Consider the following 15,799-nt stretch of genomic DNA (forward strand, 5'->3'; position numbering starts at 1 on the left):
AGAGGGAAGCGTGTCAGACAGGAGAAGCTTTGCTTATTTACACCGTAAGGCTCACATCTCTCTTTTTTAAAAGATCTCTGCCTGTCATCTCTTCTTTTCTTTTCTTTCTTTCTTTTTTTAAAGATGATCAGCGACACGTGAGGACTACAAATCTCCTCCCCCACAGCCAGTGTGGCGACGCAACAGGAGTGTAAACGACTCAGCTTTTTTGGCACTAGGTGAAGAAGTGTGCTGTAGGTTCCCATGATTGGTGCGTAGGTTTGATCTGCTAACTGTTTGATCGTTTGTTTGTTTGTTTGTTTTCCAGTAGAAAAACCTGGATGTGATTCCATAATGAAGCATGTTTGTTTTGCTTCATTGCTGAGATAGCTTTAGCAACATTAGCACCATGGAGAGAAGACAGCCTAATAAGGGTTTGGGTTTTTCTGTGTGCTGGAACGTTACAAGGGTGGATGTCATGCCAAAAGGAGAACTGCAAATCGGATGGATGGATGGATGGATGGATGGATGGCAAGCAATTCAGGAAGGGGGAAACGAAAAGGGAAACGAAAAATGTAGGTCCTTTCATCCTGTAGCCCACAGCTGTACTGATGTGGTGATGGGGGGACAGAAGGGGCAGAGAGGCAAGAAGCAAATCTCCGGAGTGGATCCATCACATTGCTTCGTTTCGCCTGAGCGTGGGGATCAGTGCAGCTGAGGGATAACCGAGGGGCCGAGCCACGGTTGCCGCGGCGACAGGGGGGAGGCTTCCAGGAACCAGTAAGAAGACGGATGCTGTTTTCTCAAAAGGGGAGTGTGCAAAACTTGTCTGACTAACAGCAGGAACACGTTATTCTAGCTATTCTCACATTTCGGTTCTGACTTTAAATTTTACCCCCCCCCCCCCCTCCCAACCCCCCCAATAGAGCTTCTTCTGTAATCCTGCTTACTGTTTCACTTCTTTTAATAAATATCTATAATCTTCATTTCTGGTTTCTTCTTCTTCTTCTTTTGTTCTCTTTTCTTACTTTACAAAATGAGAGACAGAATGATGGACGGCTGATAATATATATAATTAAATTCCTCTTCTTCTCTTCAGGTTGCTCCAGACCCAGAGATGCCTCTCTCCGTCCGTTGTAAACAAACAGCTTTTTCAGCCTCTGGCATCTGTTTCCCCTCCTCCCTCCGTCTTCAGGTGCGCTCCGACGTTCCTCCCTCTCCTCTGGCGTTCCTTCATTGCAGCAGGGCTCTGATTTGTTTGGAGGTGCTGTCATCGTTTAGATGTCGTGTCGTATACCTAAAGAAGAGAGAGAGAGAGAAACAAAAAACAAGTCAGAGCACATTAATTAACCAACGTGAGAACATTAAAACGGCCGTGTAGATATGCTAGATGTAGCCACAAGGCCTAATTAGCATCTGTAGTTAGCTAACTGTAATTGCTAACTGTGAGTTAGCAATTATAAAAGTCAAGTTTGATTATTTTTTTTTGTCTTTGATTTTTAGTGTGTTCTCAACAAAAAAAAAAAAGAAAGAAAGTTTTTTGTCGCCTCGAAAACGTTTAAATTTAACGAATAGGTGCAGCCAAAGTCTGCTTTGGACTCACAGCCAGTGGACGATGGAGGTTTTATTTACCATAGAGCAGAAGTTAAGCAGTAAACGTGGTTAATGACTTGTGGATCCTTTGCGGTGTACCAGACGTTTTCTATTTTCAGATTGTAATTACACTGATAGAAAGTGTGTGAATAAGTGTGGAACAGAGGATTTTGTTAAAAAAAAAATCCCCAAAGTATTATTAAAATGAAACACAACATTTGTCCTGTATTTCCCCCCCTCCGTCTCAGATTATCCAACTGCAGTGAGACATTAAGTGTGTCCATCCCAGCCTCCGTACTCACCGCAGTGCGTTCAGAAGCCCCTCCACGCTGTTGGACGGCTGCTCTTTCAGCACCTTGATGCAGCCCTTCATCTGCCAGCCAACAGAGACGACACAGCGTCAGAGCACAGCAGGTTAAAGGTCAACAACCTGGGCTCGACCTCGCCCCATGTCTACAAGCTGTGGAAACCTGACGACGACGAAACTGCGTTTTCTTTATGGGATTTGTTTTGTCTTTGCATTTCTGTGACTTTAATATTTTCTTGTTTATTTCCAATTGTAGTCAGTTCATTTGGGTATTTCCAGTCGTTTTTGCCTCCCTTTTCGGACATTTCTCTCATATCTAGGGAGGCGTTCCCATAGCAACAAGTACTGTGGGCCGTCATGTGGAAGGCAGTTCTTTCACAAGATGGCAGACGGCGAGTTTTCCACTAGTTGGAGCAAATATTTCAATTCTTTCCACTCTCCAAACACGCCTGCTAACGTGTCAGCATGTTGGTGACACGTTTTATCGACATGTTAGCAGAAACGTTTATTTTTAATTCACAATCCAGTCGGATTTGTAAATTGTAGACCTCTGGGTCTCGTCCGGCCACTCCTTCTATTTTAAGATGAAGGATTAAATCCGGCTCGGTAACATGATCAGTCACACTGCAAACACACTAAATCTTACCGAGTATTTTCGGTCTAATTTCTGGCACAGACATCTGGAAATAAGAAAAAAACGAACTTACAAGTACATTTTCACTAAGATATGGGAGCTTGTTTTAAGTCAGTAATTCCTTAATATTCATGAAAAGTACTAGTCCCATTGGCAGATTAGTTCACTCATGGGAAAACTGTCTTGTTTTAAGTGAAATAATCTGCCAATGGAACTAGTACTTTTCATGAATATTAAGGAATTACTGACTTAAAACAAGCTCCTATATCTCAATGAAGTTAGGTTTGTCTTATTTCAGGTGTGCTAAGATATCCGCGTTGAACACCTTCACTTCCTTCACATCAAGGTGAAAGAAGTGAAGGTGTTGTTCCTTGATCCCAGTTCAAGCCATAATGCAACAAAACGTGCAACGTTTTCGCTGACTCTCCGCGTGACTCACGTCAATTTTGGAGGTCTTGGCGAAGGCTCCGACGGGATGGACGTGGTCGTAGAGGATGATGACGCCCACCATCACCCTCATGCAGAACAGCATGGTGTCTGTGTTGGTGAACCGGCAGCGGTACTCCCTGCAACACAGAGCGCCACAGAGAGGCTCAGCTTCCGCACTGCAGAAACACAACATCTAGCAACGACTTGTTGGTCTAGTTTCTAGTGAAATGACACAAAACTGACTCAAAAATTCCCTGATATTGATGAAAAAGGTCTAGTTCCACTGGATGATTATTTCACTTATAGCGACATTTTTCACGAGCGAAATAATCTGCCAGTTGAAATCGATTTAAAAAAAAAATCAATAGTAAGGAATTATTGACTTAAAACAATCTGCTACATTGTGTTGAAAAGTTACTTGGAAGTCAGTTTTAAGCGAGTTTTGTCTTATTTCTGGTGTGCTAAGATATTTGCACTAGAAACTGGACAAAAACACATGGTGAGATTTTGTGTTTTTTGCAGTGCAAAAGGAAAACCTGCGTTCGGATTGAAGAGCAGAAAAGGACATGTTGCTGTTTATACATTTTTTAAAATTATTATTCATTCTGAAAAATTGAAACATATCCAAAGGTGTGCATTTTTCAAAAGTTAGAAAAGGATTTTTGTTTCTGTCTTTTGTTGGAAATTTGTAAACACTTTAATGTTGTATGAATTATTTTATGCCAATAACAATTTTAAAGTAGAAACAAAAATAAAAAATCTGAATAAATACATGAAGTGAGCTGACTTACCTTAGAAAAGAGTTATAAAAATAGAGTTAATTTTCTGTTAAGTCAACTTGATGAAATAATGTTAAAACTCAAGTAATTAAGTTGGGACAAGTTTTTTTTTTAAATAAAATTTTAGTTTATTATTTTTGCTAGGTTTAGTTCAGTCAACTTAACTGAAGTTGTAGCAAACGCTTTTTATTTATTTGTTTGTTTGTTTGTTTATTTTGACCTTTATTTAACCAGATGAAAGAAAATCTTTCACAGGAATGACTTGGCCAAGAAAAAGAGGAAAAATTATGTTTTGGACTTCAAAGTTGATACAACTTACCTTAACAAGGAAACTAGTCTGCGTAGTCGGGATGAGTAAAAATGAACTTTGCGTGAACGTTTGCGTAAATATACCCACACTTTTTTCGCTGGCGTGAAAATGTGCGGCAGCCACGCAAACGTTTTCTGTGGAAAGTATCAAACTACAAAGCGTTAAAAATCACCTAAATACACTGAAGTCTGACGACATTCGGTGTTATTTTGACCCAGGCGCATCAAGCCCGATGTTTTTCATGATTTTAATATTTTATTGTCATATTGATCTGCTGGGCAATGTTGATGATGGTTTATGAGCGTTTAGATTGCTCAGACTGATCATCCTGGAGCTCTGAGCAGAAGAGCCGTGCGGTACCGGTACCGGTCCTTCAGTATTTATACTAATTTACATTAAGATGTAGCCTATTTATGGGTGGTGACAGGGCGGTCCAGCAGCTGCGCCCAATTTCCCGCAAATTAGGATTTCTAAAGGAAAGTTGCGCGGCCACATGCGTGCGCACGGCTTTATGCATCCGATTTTTTTTTTTTTTTTTTTTTTTGTGCGCCGCACTTTTCTAAATTTTTCCGTACGCCAAGTTTTAGTGTGAAAACTGCGCACTCTTTAATGCATGAGAAGAGATGAGAAGAGACCAAAAGACAAATCCAATTACACAAAGCTTCACATCTAGAATCCGCGCGTATTAGAGTGAAACTACTGGATTAGCTCCTCATAGTCCGGACAGTCTATCTTATTCACTTTGAAAGGCTGTTAATTAGAAATTAGATCTGTGGCATCAAGAAGACAAAAAAGAATCACTCACGGAGTCTCCAGCATGACACGACACACGCACGCCATGGTGCTCAGGCAGTCTGTGGTGTCCTCTATCGGCAGGGTCTTGTTCTGCGCACAGACAACCAGAGAGCCCATTAACTTCAGGACCTTTAATGTGAAAAATAGAAAGAAAAAAAAACCCTCCGGAAACGGCTGACCAGTAGGGGGAGACAGAGCGCACAAAAAAGTAAAATATGAATTGTAAAGCGACTTGGCGGAGATGTGGGTGAGCAGCCTGTCCTCTGCATATTGGATGAGGCTCAGCAGCGTCTCCCATCAGGAAACTGACTCTGCAGCTTTTTAAAATAACGGGTTATTATTGTTATTGTGTTTTTTTCAAAAGAAAAAGACAATCAGAGAGAAAACCTTTCTGTTACGAGAGGAGGATAATACTTCAAAATATGTTTGAAAGTGTTTTCCAGATCAGCACATTAAACATTTACCAAGAACAATGTAGAACAAACACAGAAACAGAATCTCACTGGGTTAAAAGCAAGGTCACAATGAGACTACTTTTATTAGGGACAACGTTCTTTAGCCTCTAGGCTAAAACTAGTGCAGACGATTAAGGCTCTTTTGAACCACAATGAATCGAAAATTGATCAAAATATTTGATGTATATTGATGATCTTGATGATGGCACTCGACAAAATGTAATATTTATTACTGGTTTCTCAATTGTTTAATGTATTTTGTTTTTATGACTCCTGTTGTGTTTTTATGATGTGAAGCCCTTCAAACTGCCTTCTTGCTGAAATGTGCTAATAAACTTAATTGACTGATTGATTACGTGATCAGGCCCTGAAAGTCCATAAAATCTGCTTGGTTTTCGCAATACTTTCCAGTGGCGGCCCTCAGAGGAGGGCCAGGGGAGGCCATGGCCCCCTCCTAAAAAAAATGCTGAGAGTCTAATTAATGTCGTAAAAAGACATAAAGAGTCATCTTCTTCAATGAAGATGTAAATGTAAAACCCAATAAATAAAAGCAAAATAATCAAGAAATAATTTTCTTTCTTTCTTTGATGGCTGTGTTCCCCTAAACTTTTTACTGGTCACTACACGTTTTATTAAAAACAAAACAAAACCAAAAACATTGTTACTCTCTTAACTTGTGTTATTTTTGGGGTGTTTGGAGGGTGGGGGCTTTGTCACTTAAACTTTGACCTGTGATGGAGCGTACCTCTGAAACGAACTTGGTGGTGGCGTTACTCAAGGTCTTCAGCATCGGTGTCGCCTCGGCGTAGAACAGAGACATCCGATTGGCCATCTCGTTGTTTACCTCGTTCTCTGCGTCCAGCTGGAGGAAATGCAACAGTTTGGTGACAGGTTGCGATTGTGACTCTGTTATCACTACTGAGTTCTCAGATGGAATACTGACTTATTGATAAAGTAAACCCATTCTGCCTCGGTGGGCTTTGTCCTGCTCTTACCTGCTGGTTATTCAACCTGTTCCTGCTTATAGTCCTCCTGTAGTAGCTGAAGTCGTTCTGAATGGCTGGGTTTGTCATCTGCACGACAGGAAATGGGACGGAATCAATTTCAAGGTGTCACTAAATCGAAACGCGGGTCAGATTTCTTTCCGTGGAGCTCACTGTAAAAGCGACTCTTTCCGACCTTTAGTTCGTCGAAGCTGAGCGTGAAATGAAGGATCTCTGCAAACTGCTTGGCCAGCGCCTGCTCGCGCTCCAGGTGCTGCATGGGAGCGTAGGGCGGGCTCGTCAGCGCCTCCAGCAGGCTGCGCAGGGCGTTCTCTGCAAAAGCGAAACCGCAGCTCAGAAACTCCAAAGTAGACCTTTCAAGCTCAGTCTTGAAATTCTGTTCATTTCACTTTAAAACATAAACAGTTTTACAAAGTGGGATGTTCACTATACGACATAAGTCGATATCAGTATCAGTATTGGATCGAAACCAGCAAGTAAGATTGATGCTTTAGTTTGAAATTCCATCTTGAAGTTTTAATTTCTTTTTATATTGCAGTTTTTCTACTTCAGAAAAAAAACTTTGTTTTGATTTGCTCTCAAATTATGATTTATTTTTTTCATTTTGTTTGATTAGGGTAAAATACACACATTTGTTTTGTTTTTCTTTTTCTTCTTCGTTGATCATGTTAATATGCTATTAAAGCATTTTGCAGTCACTTACAAAACCAAAACTTTGTCCAAATTCTGTCTCAGGTTTTTAACAAAAATAATTTAATGACAAACCCAGAAAAACACCTGCTGGAGAGAAATTCTGATCATATGTCAAACTTGAGTAACAAAAAGTATCGATATCGGTATCGATATCGGTATCGATATCGGTACTGGTCGAAAGACTGAGACAAGAACTTTCTGGTACCATTCTGAAGTTAGATCATGTGAATGAGCAATGATGCGCCCTTTAAAGTCTTCAGTCTGAGCAGGTGACACAGATGTGAACCTTTTATTTATTTATCTGTTTACAGTTTGTCTACTTGTGTATGACTTTTTTTAAAATTTTTGGGCAATTGTTGTTGTTTTTCTCCTTATTGTTTTTGTGTCCTCGGATATAAATGTACTTGAAAATCTTTACAGATAAAGTGATTTTGAAAAAAAATAATAATAATAATAATAATAATTTGGTTCCGCAAACTACCGACCCAGAGGGGCTGAATGCAAATGCAGGCCACACTTTTCAGATTAGTCTTTGCAGAACAATTAAGCCAATGTAGCATTTTCCTTGTACTTCATTATTATGCGCCACTTAGGGTTGACGTATTTCAGAAAACACAACAGCACAATGTTCCTGTCGGGTCGGTGACTGACTGAACGCCCTTCCTAAGGTGTGGCTGCTAGTAGCAAATGCGACAGCAGAGCCTGACCTGGGAGGCCCCCCGCTGTGGGGACGGATCGAAAGCGAAGCCTCCTGTGTCGGCGTCTCTTCCGCCGCATTAAAAATGCATGACGGCCTTCTATAAATACAGCAGAGCAGTGTTTAATCTAAAGGGGGTCGGGGCAGAAACCCTCGAAGCCCCTTTGCTTTGCACAACGGAACCAAAAAGTGGAGAATAAAGAGAAAATCAGCTCAGGATGCGGAAAGCGAGAGGTTCGTTGAACGATCCAGTCCGTTTCCCTCTCCGTCACGGCGGAGGTTGAGGTCTGATAACAGCCTCATCAATTATTAGCCAGGCCTTCGCTTTATGGTAAGCTGAGAACAGCGAGTCCCTGAAATGGAGGTATTATTGGAAGGCAGAGCAGAGGCGGTGGCTGAACTCTGCTTCATCTCCCCGTCTCTTTCGGCACCGGACGGCCGTGTAGAGCTGTTTCCCTAGCAACGGCTGCCTGGCGGCTCGGGCAGAATGCTGCGGAGATGCTGGCGAGGACGCTGCTGCGTTTCGGGAGAGCGGACTGAAAAAATAAAATAAAATAACATTTTGCATGGCGGTTCTGACATCTGACTGCTTTGTCTTTTGGTGAAAGCTTGATTCTGTGTTTCCTGTGAGTTTTAGACGTTCCTCTCCTTAAACGGACATGGCATTTCAAACAAATGTAACATGGAGTGTTTTATAGATATAGTGGAGAGGGGATGTGTCTAAAGCCTGAAGGATCCAGAACCCACCTGGGGAGATGTCAGGTCTACAAGGGGAAACACTGTTCAAGCATCCATCAGGTATATTGTGTGTTTGCATGAGAGCGGTTCTCGCATATCATTTCTCCCATTTGGTGGTTTTCCACTCCAACTTTGCACCCAAAACAGACCAATTTCAAACCAAAAACCACAAAATCTTAGCAAGTACTTTTGGTCTAGTTTACAGTTCAAACATCTCAGCGCGCTTGATGTAAGACAAAACTAACTTACAAATAACTTTTCAGCAAGATACAAGAGCTTGTTTTACTTCTTTAACATTGATAAAAATGTTCTATTTGTAAGTGTGTAACTAGAACTTTCTCATCAATTTTAAGGAACTGTTTACTCATAACAAGCTCCTGTGTCTCTCTGAAAAGCTACTTATGAGTTAGTTTTGTCTTATCCCAAGTGTAGGAGGATATTTACACTAGAAACTAGGAGAAAAGAACAAACCTTTGTAAGTTTTTCTGCTTTTGCAGCGTTTGTATTCATTTACCCTTAAACCATATGCAGGCTGAGGAAAGTTTAACTAGAGGGTCGTTTTTATTTTCATCTGTAAAGAAAATAAATCCCCATTTCCAGTCAGACCCAGACGTTGATTCCATTTCTTAGTTTCCAGCCTCTTCTCTGCGGATTTTCTGGTGCGTTTCGGTTCATTTAAACGTCAAAGGCAATCACTTCTGCTTTTGCTTTAACTTTTTTTTTTTTTTTTTTTTTTTTTACAGCTGGTTTTAAATTTGTTTGCACACATGTCATTAAAATTCAACTTGTGCGGCGTTTTTCTGATTGTGCTGAAATCCGGCAGATTCTGCTGCAGGTCCCTTGAGGACATTCTGGGGTTTTTGGAGACTTCATTCAGCCTCTTGCCGTCTGCTCTCAGCCTGCTCTTCTGGATGTGTTCTGCTTGCAGACTATTTTCCAAACATCGGAGTGGCTTATTTCCAATCATTTTGAGAGCTATTTGCCAGACTTACGCCCTTCCACATTCTTCCTTCGGACGACTTTTTCGATCTGAGGACGTTCCAGGTGCAAAGTCTGCATGCGGCCAAAGCGAAACATGGTAACTTTGGTCTTTTTGAAGTTGGAGTAAATGTGTTCTGATTTATATCTCGCATAGAAAAGAACTTTTCATTCCAAAAACAGAACATTTCAAAAGTATGTCCTCCTGTTTCAGTTTCTGTGTGATATTGTTTGCAGTTGTTCTTAAAACATCCATATGTCGTCCAAGTATACTAGAAAAACACACACGCTGGTGTAGAGTGTCCTAATTTTTGCAACATGAATGTAGATGTAAACTTTTGCAGGAGCTAAGAGTAAAACTCAACCTTTATCCGGTTTATTTACATGACAGAGGTAAAACTGCAGCAAGATAGAAAAGCAGCAATAAGAAAAGTTGAGGTTTTCTTTATTATTAGTTTGCTAATTTATATTAATTAGTAAGTAACATGTACTAGTACTAATATAAGTTATAAAAGCTCCCTCCTTGTATGTTTCATAAAGCTACTTCTTGGTGTTCTGCGACCCTCTGAGATGATTTTTTCTTTCTTTTTTTAAAATTTTTTTCTTCCACGCAGAAGATAAACGTCTCACCCAATCGGAGGGAGAACTCGTAGAACCTCTTCAGCTTGGCCACCAGGGGGCAGACGGCGTTCCAGGCCTTCTCCTGCAGAGCGAGGTCGCCCGGGTTCTGGATGGCCTGCAGGACGGCAGCAGGAAAACAGAAGCTGCTTCAACTCCTTCGTATCTACGCCTTTAAGCCGTATTTCACCTGAAAGAAGCATCTTTCTGTTCTGCAGAACGGGGTAATTAGCACAGCATCAGATATTCAGCTCTAACAGGATGCAAATAAAGTTTGCAGTACCACTGAGATGCAGCGGTATTAGGAGACTCCCAACCAATCCAGCTAAACAACTGAGTTTGCTGCACTAAACCAATCAAATTCCAGGGAAAACGTTGAGCTACTTTGGCTACAAGGTGATATGTAAGCCCATTTCTCATAAGAAATACACAACTGTAGTCATACTTTCAATCTAAAGATAATTTTTTTGCATCGTTCCAGCTGTATTTGTATGTACGGTAGTAGCAGCCCGGCCGCTGCTACACTTTGCTGACTGAAGATGCACTGTGACAAAGCGACCAGGCCCGGCGAAAAACACGGACTGATGGATGTTTGCGGTTAAAAGTGTTCCTCCAAAGTCTCAGTGTCAGCAAAGAGCAGAAATGATTCAGCGTTCGTAGCTGAAGTTAGAAGAAGAAAGCTATCAGCAGAAAAGTTTTGATAGATGTTAATGCCCGATGTACAGTTTCTACCAGAGGTAATCACGCCCCATAAACCCCTCTAGACTTATTTTATGTTGCAACAAAAGTCAACGTATCTCATGTATTGGGGTTATTTATGCAACACAAAAGTAGAGAATAGTTGGGAAGCAGAAGGAAAATATGTCATTTATTCAAAAGCATCCGCAGCCCACTTGTGCGTAGATATACGGAGAGCATCAGTGAACAAGAAACAACATCAAGAAGACAGAGGAACGCGACAGTTAAAGGTCGTGAAGATTGAAGCGGGTTGGGTTGTAAAAGACACTCAAAGTGGATGCAGAACACGTGGGAAAGGGTGTTCGTTCTGTCAGACGAGAGCAAAATTCCTCTTTTTGGCCTTCATGTAGCGTTTGAGGACCAAAAACTGAGAATGAACCCTGAACGCATCTACAGTGAAACATTTAGCCAGAGGTACAAAAGAAAGCTTCAGATCCAAGAATATCTGAGCACTACAGAGATGAATTGGGGCCAAAAAATTTTGCTTTGAAACTGAAAAGAAAAATATATATTTCTAACTATAACCCTGACTTTGCATAAAATCCCAACAAAACACCTCAAAGTTTGTCCTCCTTGTCACAGTACAACACGAAAGTTCAAAACCTTTTTGTGTTCTTGATGGGTTTTCTTTTTTTTTTAAAACACTGCCACTCAGATATTTGTATCTGTTATCTCCATACGTGATGCTCTCAGTCCAAACCGCTCTGCTGTTTCTGTGTGCGCGCCGCGCCGCGCCTCACCTCTCGTATCTCCTGCCCCGCGCCGTTGTAGGACTGCAGCTCGGCCAGGATCCCGTGAGCCTCCTCCAGCACGGCGCTGACTTGGTTCCACACGGCCGTCTCCGCCTCGGTGGGCTGGGCATCTGATCGGGGGAGGGGGTGAGGAGGAGGGAGATGATGTGAGGCGAACAGGAGGGATGAACGCATTCACAGAAAGAAGACCAAGAGCGAGAGAAGGGGGTAAAAAAAGAGAAGAGAAGGAGGTTAATAAGGAAGAAAGAGCGAAAATTATCCTAGAAGGTCGAGAAAAAACCTCCTGAGTTTTCTCTCTCTCTCTCTCTCCCTCTCTCTCCCTCTCTCTATCTCTGCGGCTGCAGAACTTCATCAAATCGAGGTTTATTTCTGGGCTGGGAGTTAAAGAGTCACTCACTGACTTCTTACTAAAATGGTGTCAAGAGGTTAGTTAGGGAGGCCCTCTGTCACACAATCAGGTCTGACTACACACTGCAAACCAAATGGAGTAAATCACTCTGATTTATCGGAGTTACAGTTTCCGGGAGGCTGGATTGAAAACATGTCTCTACTGTCCATTCCTCTGATCCATGTAATTATCTTATACTTCTTCTGTTTTTCACCACTTTTATGGCTATCCGGCAGTTTGGTGGACTGATGCCTTTAAAGTTAGTTGCTAAAGGAAGAAAATGTCCAGAGCGGTTCTGTTCCTGCACGCTTTGGCACAGAGCCTCATCGTTGGCTTAAATTTCCTATTCAGTTTGGGGCTTTGAATGGTTCATTTGAACTTTTCTGTTTAAACAAGCAACTCGGCTGAATTTTAGGAATAAGAATCAGGTGCACAAGTTTTGAAATCATCATGCAGTTTTTGCAGGTTTGCCTCAAATAAAGACATACAATAAAATTTTTAAATGACTGGAAACGCAGCTCCTGATCCCTAGCGCATTAAGATGTGTTTAGGAATGAATAATGGCAGATTAAGCTTCTGCTTAATCCCCATTAATAATCTACGGCCTGTGTCAAAATGTCTGTATCTGGAGACCTACCTACTAAAACAACAATAATAACTAAATATTCTCCAGAGAAATGCCAGAAACCGATTGGTGGCTATCGACGCAAAAAGGATTTCTCTGCAACTTGTCAAAGGATACGTAAATTTGACTATACGTTTAATTTTTGAACCTGTGTGGATTGGAGAAAACCAAACTCTCCAATTTTTTTTTCTCTCTCCTAATCGTTGCTTACAGAATCATTTGAATGTTGCTTGTGTGCGCTGAACACAAATCCTGGCCTTCCTCCGAGTGCGTGGGTTCTCTCCAGGCCCAAAAGCTACAAAACATGAACTGCAATCAGGTCCGGTGAGTGTCTTTGTGTGTGTGTGTGTGTGTGTGTAGTTAATAATAAATAGGCAACCTGCTACTAACAGAGACTGAAAACAGCTGCGTACATGTGAATCATTAAAAGACTAGAATCACTCTAGCATTTATTTTAATGCTGAGTGGACGTAAAGTTCAGGACATGCTCTCTTTGAGTCACGGTACCGTTTGGGTTTCTGTGGCTCCGGTGGAACGTGAGGGAGTGAGGGAGTGTTTCCCCGGGCCGCATCGATGATCCCTGCAGCCGCCCTGCAGAGAGCCAGCAGTCATGGGAAATGTGCCGTCCTCATGCACACACCGGCTCCCCTATTAAGCGCCGCAACCTTTCCTATTTTTATAACGCCTCATTTATTCTCCGGGTAAACAACACGCCGTCTTAACTGGGTGTTAATTAGGGAGCGATACCAAACCAATCTCAAGACCTAAACGCGAGGAGCAGGAATCCCTCTTGAAAGCGAAGTGTGTTCGTTAGTTTAGCCGAGATAACGCAGGAGGGAACAAGAAGTAGCCTGAGTCTTCTCTCTCTACTCATCGATTTGTTGCAACATAAAGCTCCATTTTATTCTTTCCGTCAGATAACCACGTCTAGGGTATCGTCATCTGAACGGACACCAGCTGCTCTGTGTCGCCTACCAGGAAGTTTTGTTCTCTTTCATCCAGTGCGATGGATCGGAATAATCCTGTTCATGATTTTTTTTTGTTATTAATTTAACGGGGGCGGAGGGGAAGAGAAATCCCCAATCTTGTAGTAGCTCAGAAACCTTAGAGGTTGCAGCAGTGGATCAATGGAGCTGATGCTGGAAAAAGCCAGTCGTGATTTGTGATGATGTGCAGGTATCTGTTTTGGTGACGTAGGTAAGCCGCTGCCATGTGATTGGCTGTTTTTGTTTTGTGTGTGTGTGTGTGTGTGTGTGTGTGTTACCAAGAAACAGAACAGGCGTACCTGACAACAGAGTTCCTCCTGAAATTATTTTTATTGTGCTAATTTTTTCTTTATTTTCTGTGTGTAATTTTAAATTCACGTGTAAACGCTAATCTCTCTACCCAATGGTGTGGGTTTGAAAACCCAGTTTTGTGCATCGTTGTGGTAAAAAAAACAATAATAATAATAAAAAATAATAAAAAAATAAAAAATTCTAAAATGTTTATTTTTAAGCATGATGTTGTCATGATTAAAATTTTAAAAAGCTGTCCACAAAATGTCGCCGGTAGCCATTCAAACAGAGCCCTGTAGTTAACTTTTCAAGCAAAGGTTGGCTCAAACCAGACTTGTGTGACAGAGGTGAGTGTGTCCCTCGATTTGAGAGAGAGAAAGAAACACACACAGAGAGAGAGAGAGAGAGAGCTCACAGATGGCAGAGAGGTGGATGAGGAGGGATTGTGGGGGGGTAAGGTCTTCTAAAGCTGCCATTCCCTACTCTGACTCATTCGTTTTTGCTTTTGAAGTCGAGTGAATCACATGCATAATGAAACGAGGGGGGGGATTCAGCCTATTTGACAGTTTGACGTCTCACGCCAGCAGCAGTGAGCTCCCCGACTCCTGCTCTAACGTACAGCTGGCGAGGGAGGAGAAGAAGGATGGAGACAGCTGTTAAAGGGGGGAAGGTGGCAAAGAAAGGGCAGGATATGAACGGACACAGTGCAAATACAGCAGCGTTGTGAGAAAGTATTTGCCTCCCCCCGTCCCAACACTATGACGTACTGGCAACGTTTCGGGTCAAGACAATTTCAATATCAGATGAGGATAATATGAGTAGATGAGGGGGGGGGGAAAGCTGGCCAAACCAACCTGAACCTGTGTGAAAAACCTGTAAGATGTTACGCAACCTTTGGTGGCAACAACTGCTATCAAGTGACAACAGGGATTGAGACTTTTACGTCTCTTTGGAGGGATTTTGGCCAACACTTTCCAGACTTATTTGGCACAAAAGAAAAAAAAAACATCTTGGTGATCCCCAGAATCCTTCAGAAAAATATTCTGTGGACTGACGAGACAAAAGCTGAACTTTCTGGAAGTTGTGTTCAAAGCTAACAGCATTCGACAGTCAAACGAGGTCCTTGGCTGCTCTGCTGCTTCGGTTTCTGGAGGACCTGCTGTGATTGATGGAACCATAAATGCTGCTCTCTAGCAGAAAAATCCTGAATTGGAACGTCTGACCATCAGTCTGTGACCTGTCAAGCGGACTTGGGTTTTTCAGCAGAGCAATGATCCAAAGCCCGCCAGCAAGTCTGCGTCTGAATGGTTTGGAAAAACAAGACACGAAGAAAAGGTTTTGGAGTGGCCTACTCAAAGAATGCCCGTAAATCCCAGGAAGATGCTGAGCCATCTCCTTAAACCCTCCAATATGAATGAAATAAACATGAGACAGGCCTTTGTGTTTCTGGGTTTTAATTTGGTAAACAGCAGTTTTAGCCACCAAAACCCTTTTGCCCAGTTTCTTTGTCTTTGTTCAGTTGTTAACTCGTGTCTTTTTCATCTTGGAGCAGCAATGGGAGGCTGGCCAATGAGAAGGTTCATCACTGTTTTATTTCTTCTCTGTTTGTGGATAACTGATCTCTTTGGGGTTTCCTGGAGTCTTTAGAAGAGGTTTTGTAACCCTTGGCAGACTGGAGCGTGTTACCCTACTTCATGTTGTCAGACAGGTTCTGTTTCTTGCTTCTACAGACTTGGGTTTGACTAATGAAACATGACCACCAAACTGTGGTACATTACAGCTAGTTGATGGTTTACCAAAGTGAGCAAATACACTTTCACATGGATCCAGGTTGGCCAGCTTTACCCCCGTAATAAATGAAACACCTCGTTTGAAAACTGCATTACCGAGCTTTTCATGATATTAAAGCTAGCTTGATCTGAAACATTTAAATGTTGCCAAAAAAAAAAAAATCAAAAACAGATACCATCTTTAAGGAGGAAAATACTTTTACCACCCTGTGCATCTACA

At 41.8% G+C, this 15,799-nt stretch overlaps 1 protein-coding gene across 5 annotated transcripts in view; it reads right to left on the reverse strand.

The window, feature by feature from the left end:
- Window positions 1-282: 282 nt before the first annotated feature.
- Window positions 283-15,799, reverse strand: part of fam49al (family with sequence similarity 49 member A, like) — a 37,821-nt gene continuing 22,304 nt past the window's right edge. For all 5 annotated transcript variants that reach the window (XM_044139079.1, XM_044139082.1, XM_044139081.1 and 2 more), the window contains 9 exons: window positions 11,488-11,609; window positions 10,022-10,127; window positions 6,461-6,597; window positions 6,277-6,354; window positions 6,027-6,143; window positions 4,837-4,916; window positions 2,953-3,079; window positions 1,875-1,945; window positions 283-1,276 (listed from right to left, as the gene is read on the reverse strand). In XM_044139079.1, coding sequence (XP_043995014.1) covers window positions 1,213-1,276; window positions 1,875-1,945; window positions 2,953-3,079; window positions 4,837-4,916; window positions 6,027-6,143; window positions 6,277-6,354; window positions 6,461-6,597; window positions 10,022-10,127; window positions 11,488-11,609 — 902 coding nt within the window. In that variant the 3' untranslated portion in view covers window positions 283-1,212. The remainder of the gene's footprint in view (window positions 1,277-1,874; window positions 1,946-2,952; window positions 3,080-4,836; window positions 4,917-6,026; window positions 6,144-6,276; window positions 6,355-6,460; window positions 6,598-10,021; window positions 10,128-11,487; window positions 11,610-15,799) is intronic.

The sequence above is a fragment of the Gambusia affinis genome, linkage group LG14, assembly GCF_019740435.1.
Source record: "Gambusia affinis linkage group LG14, SWU_Gaff_1.0, whole genome shotgun sequence".
NCBI lineage: Eukaryota > Metazoa > Chordata > Actinopteri > Cyprinodontiformes > Poeciliidae > Gambusia > Gambusia affinis.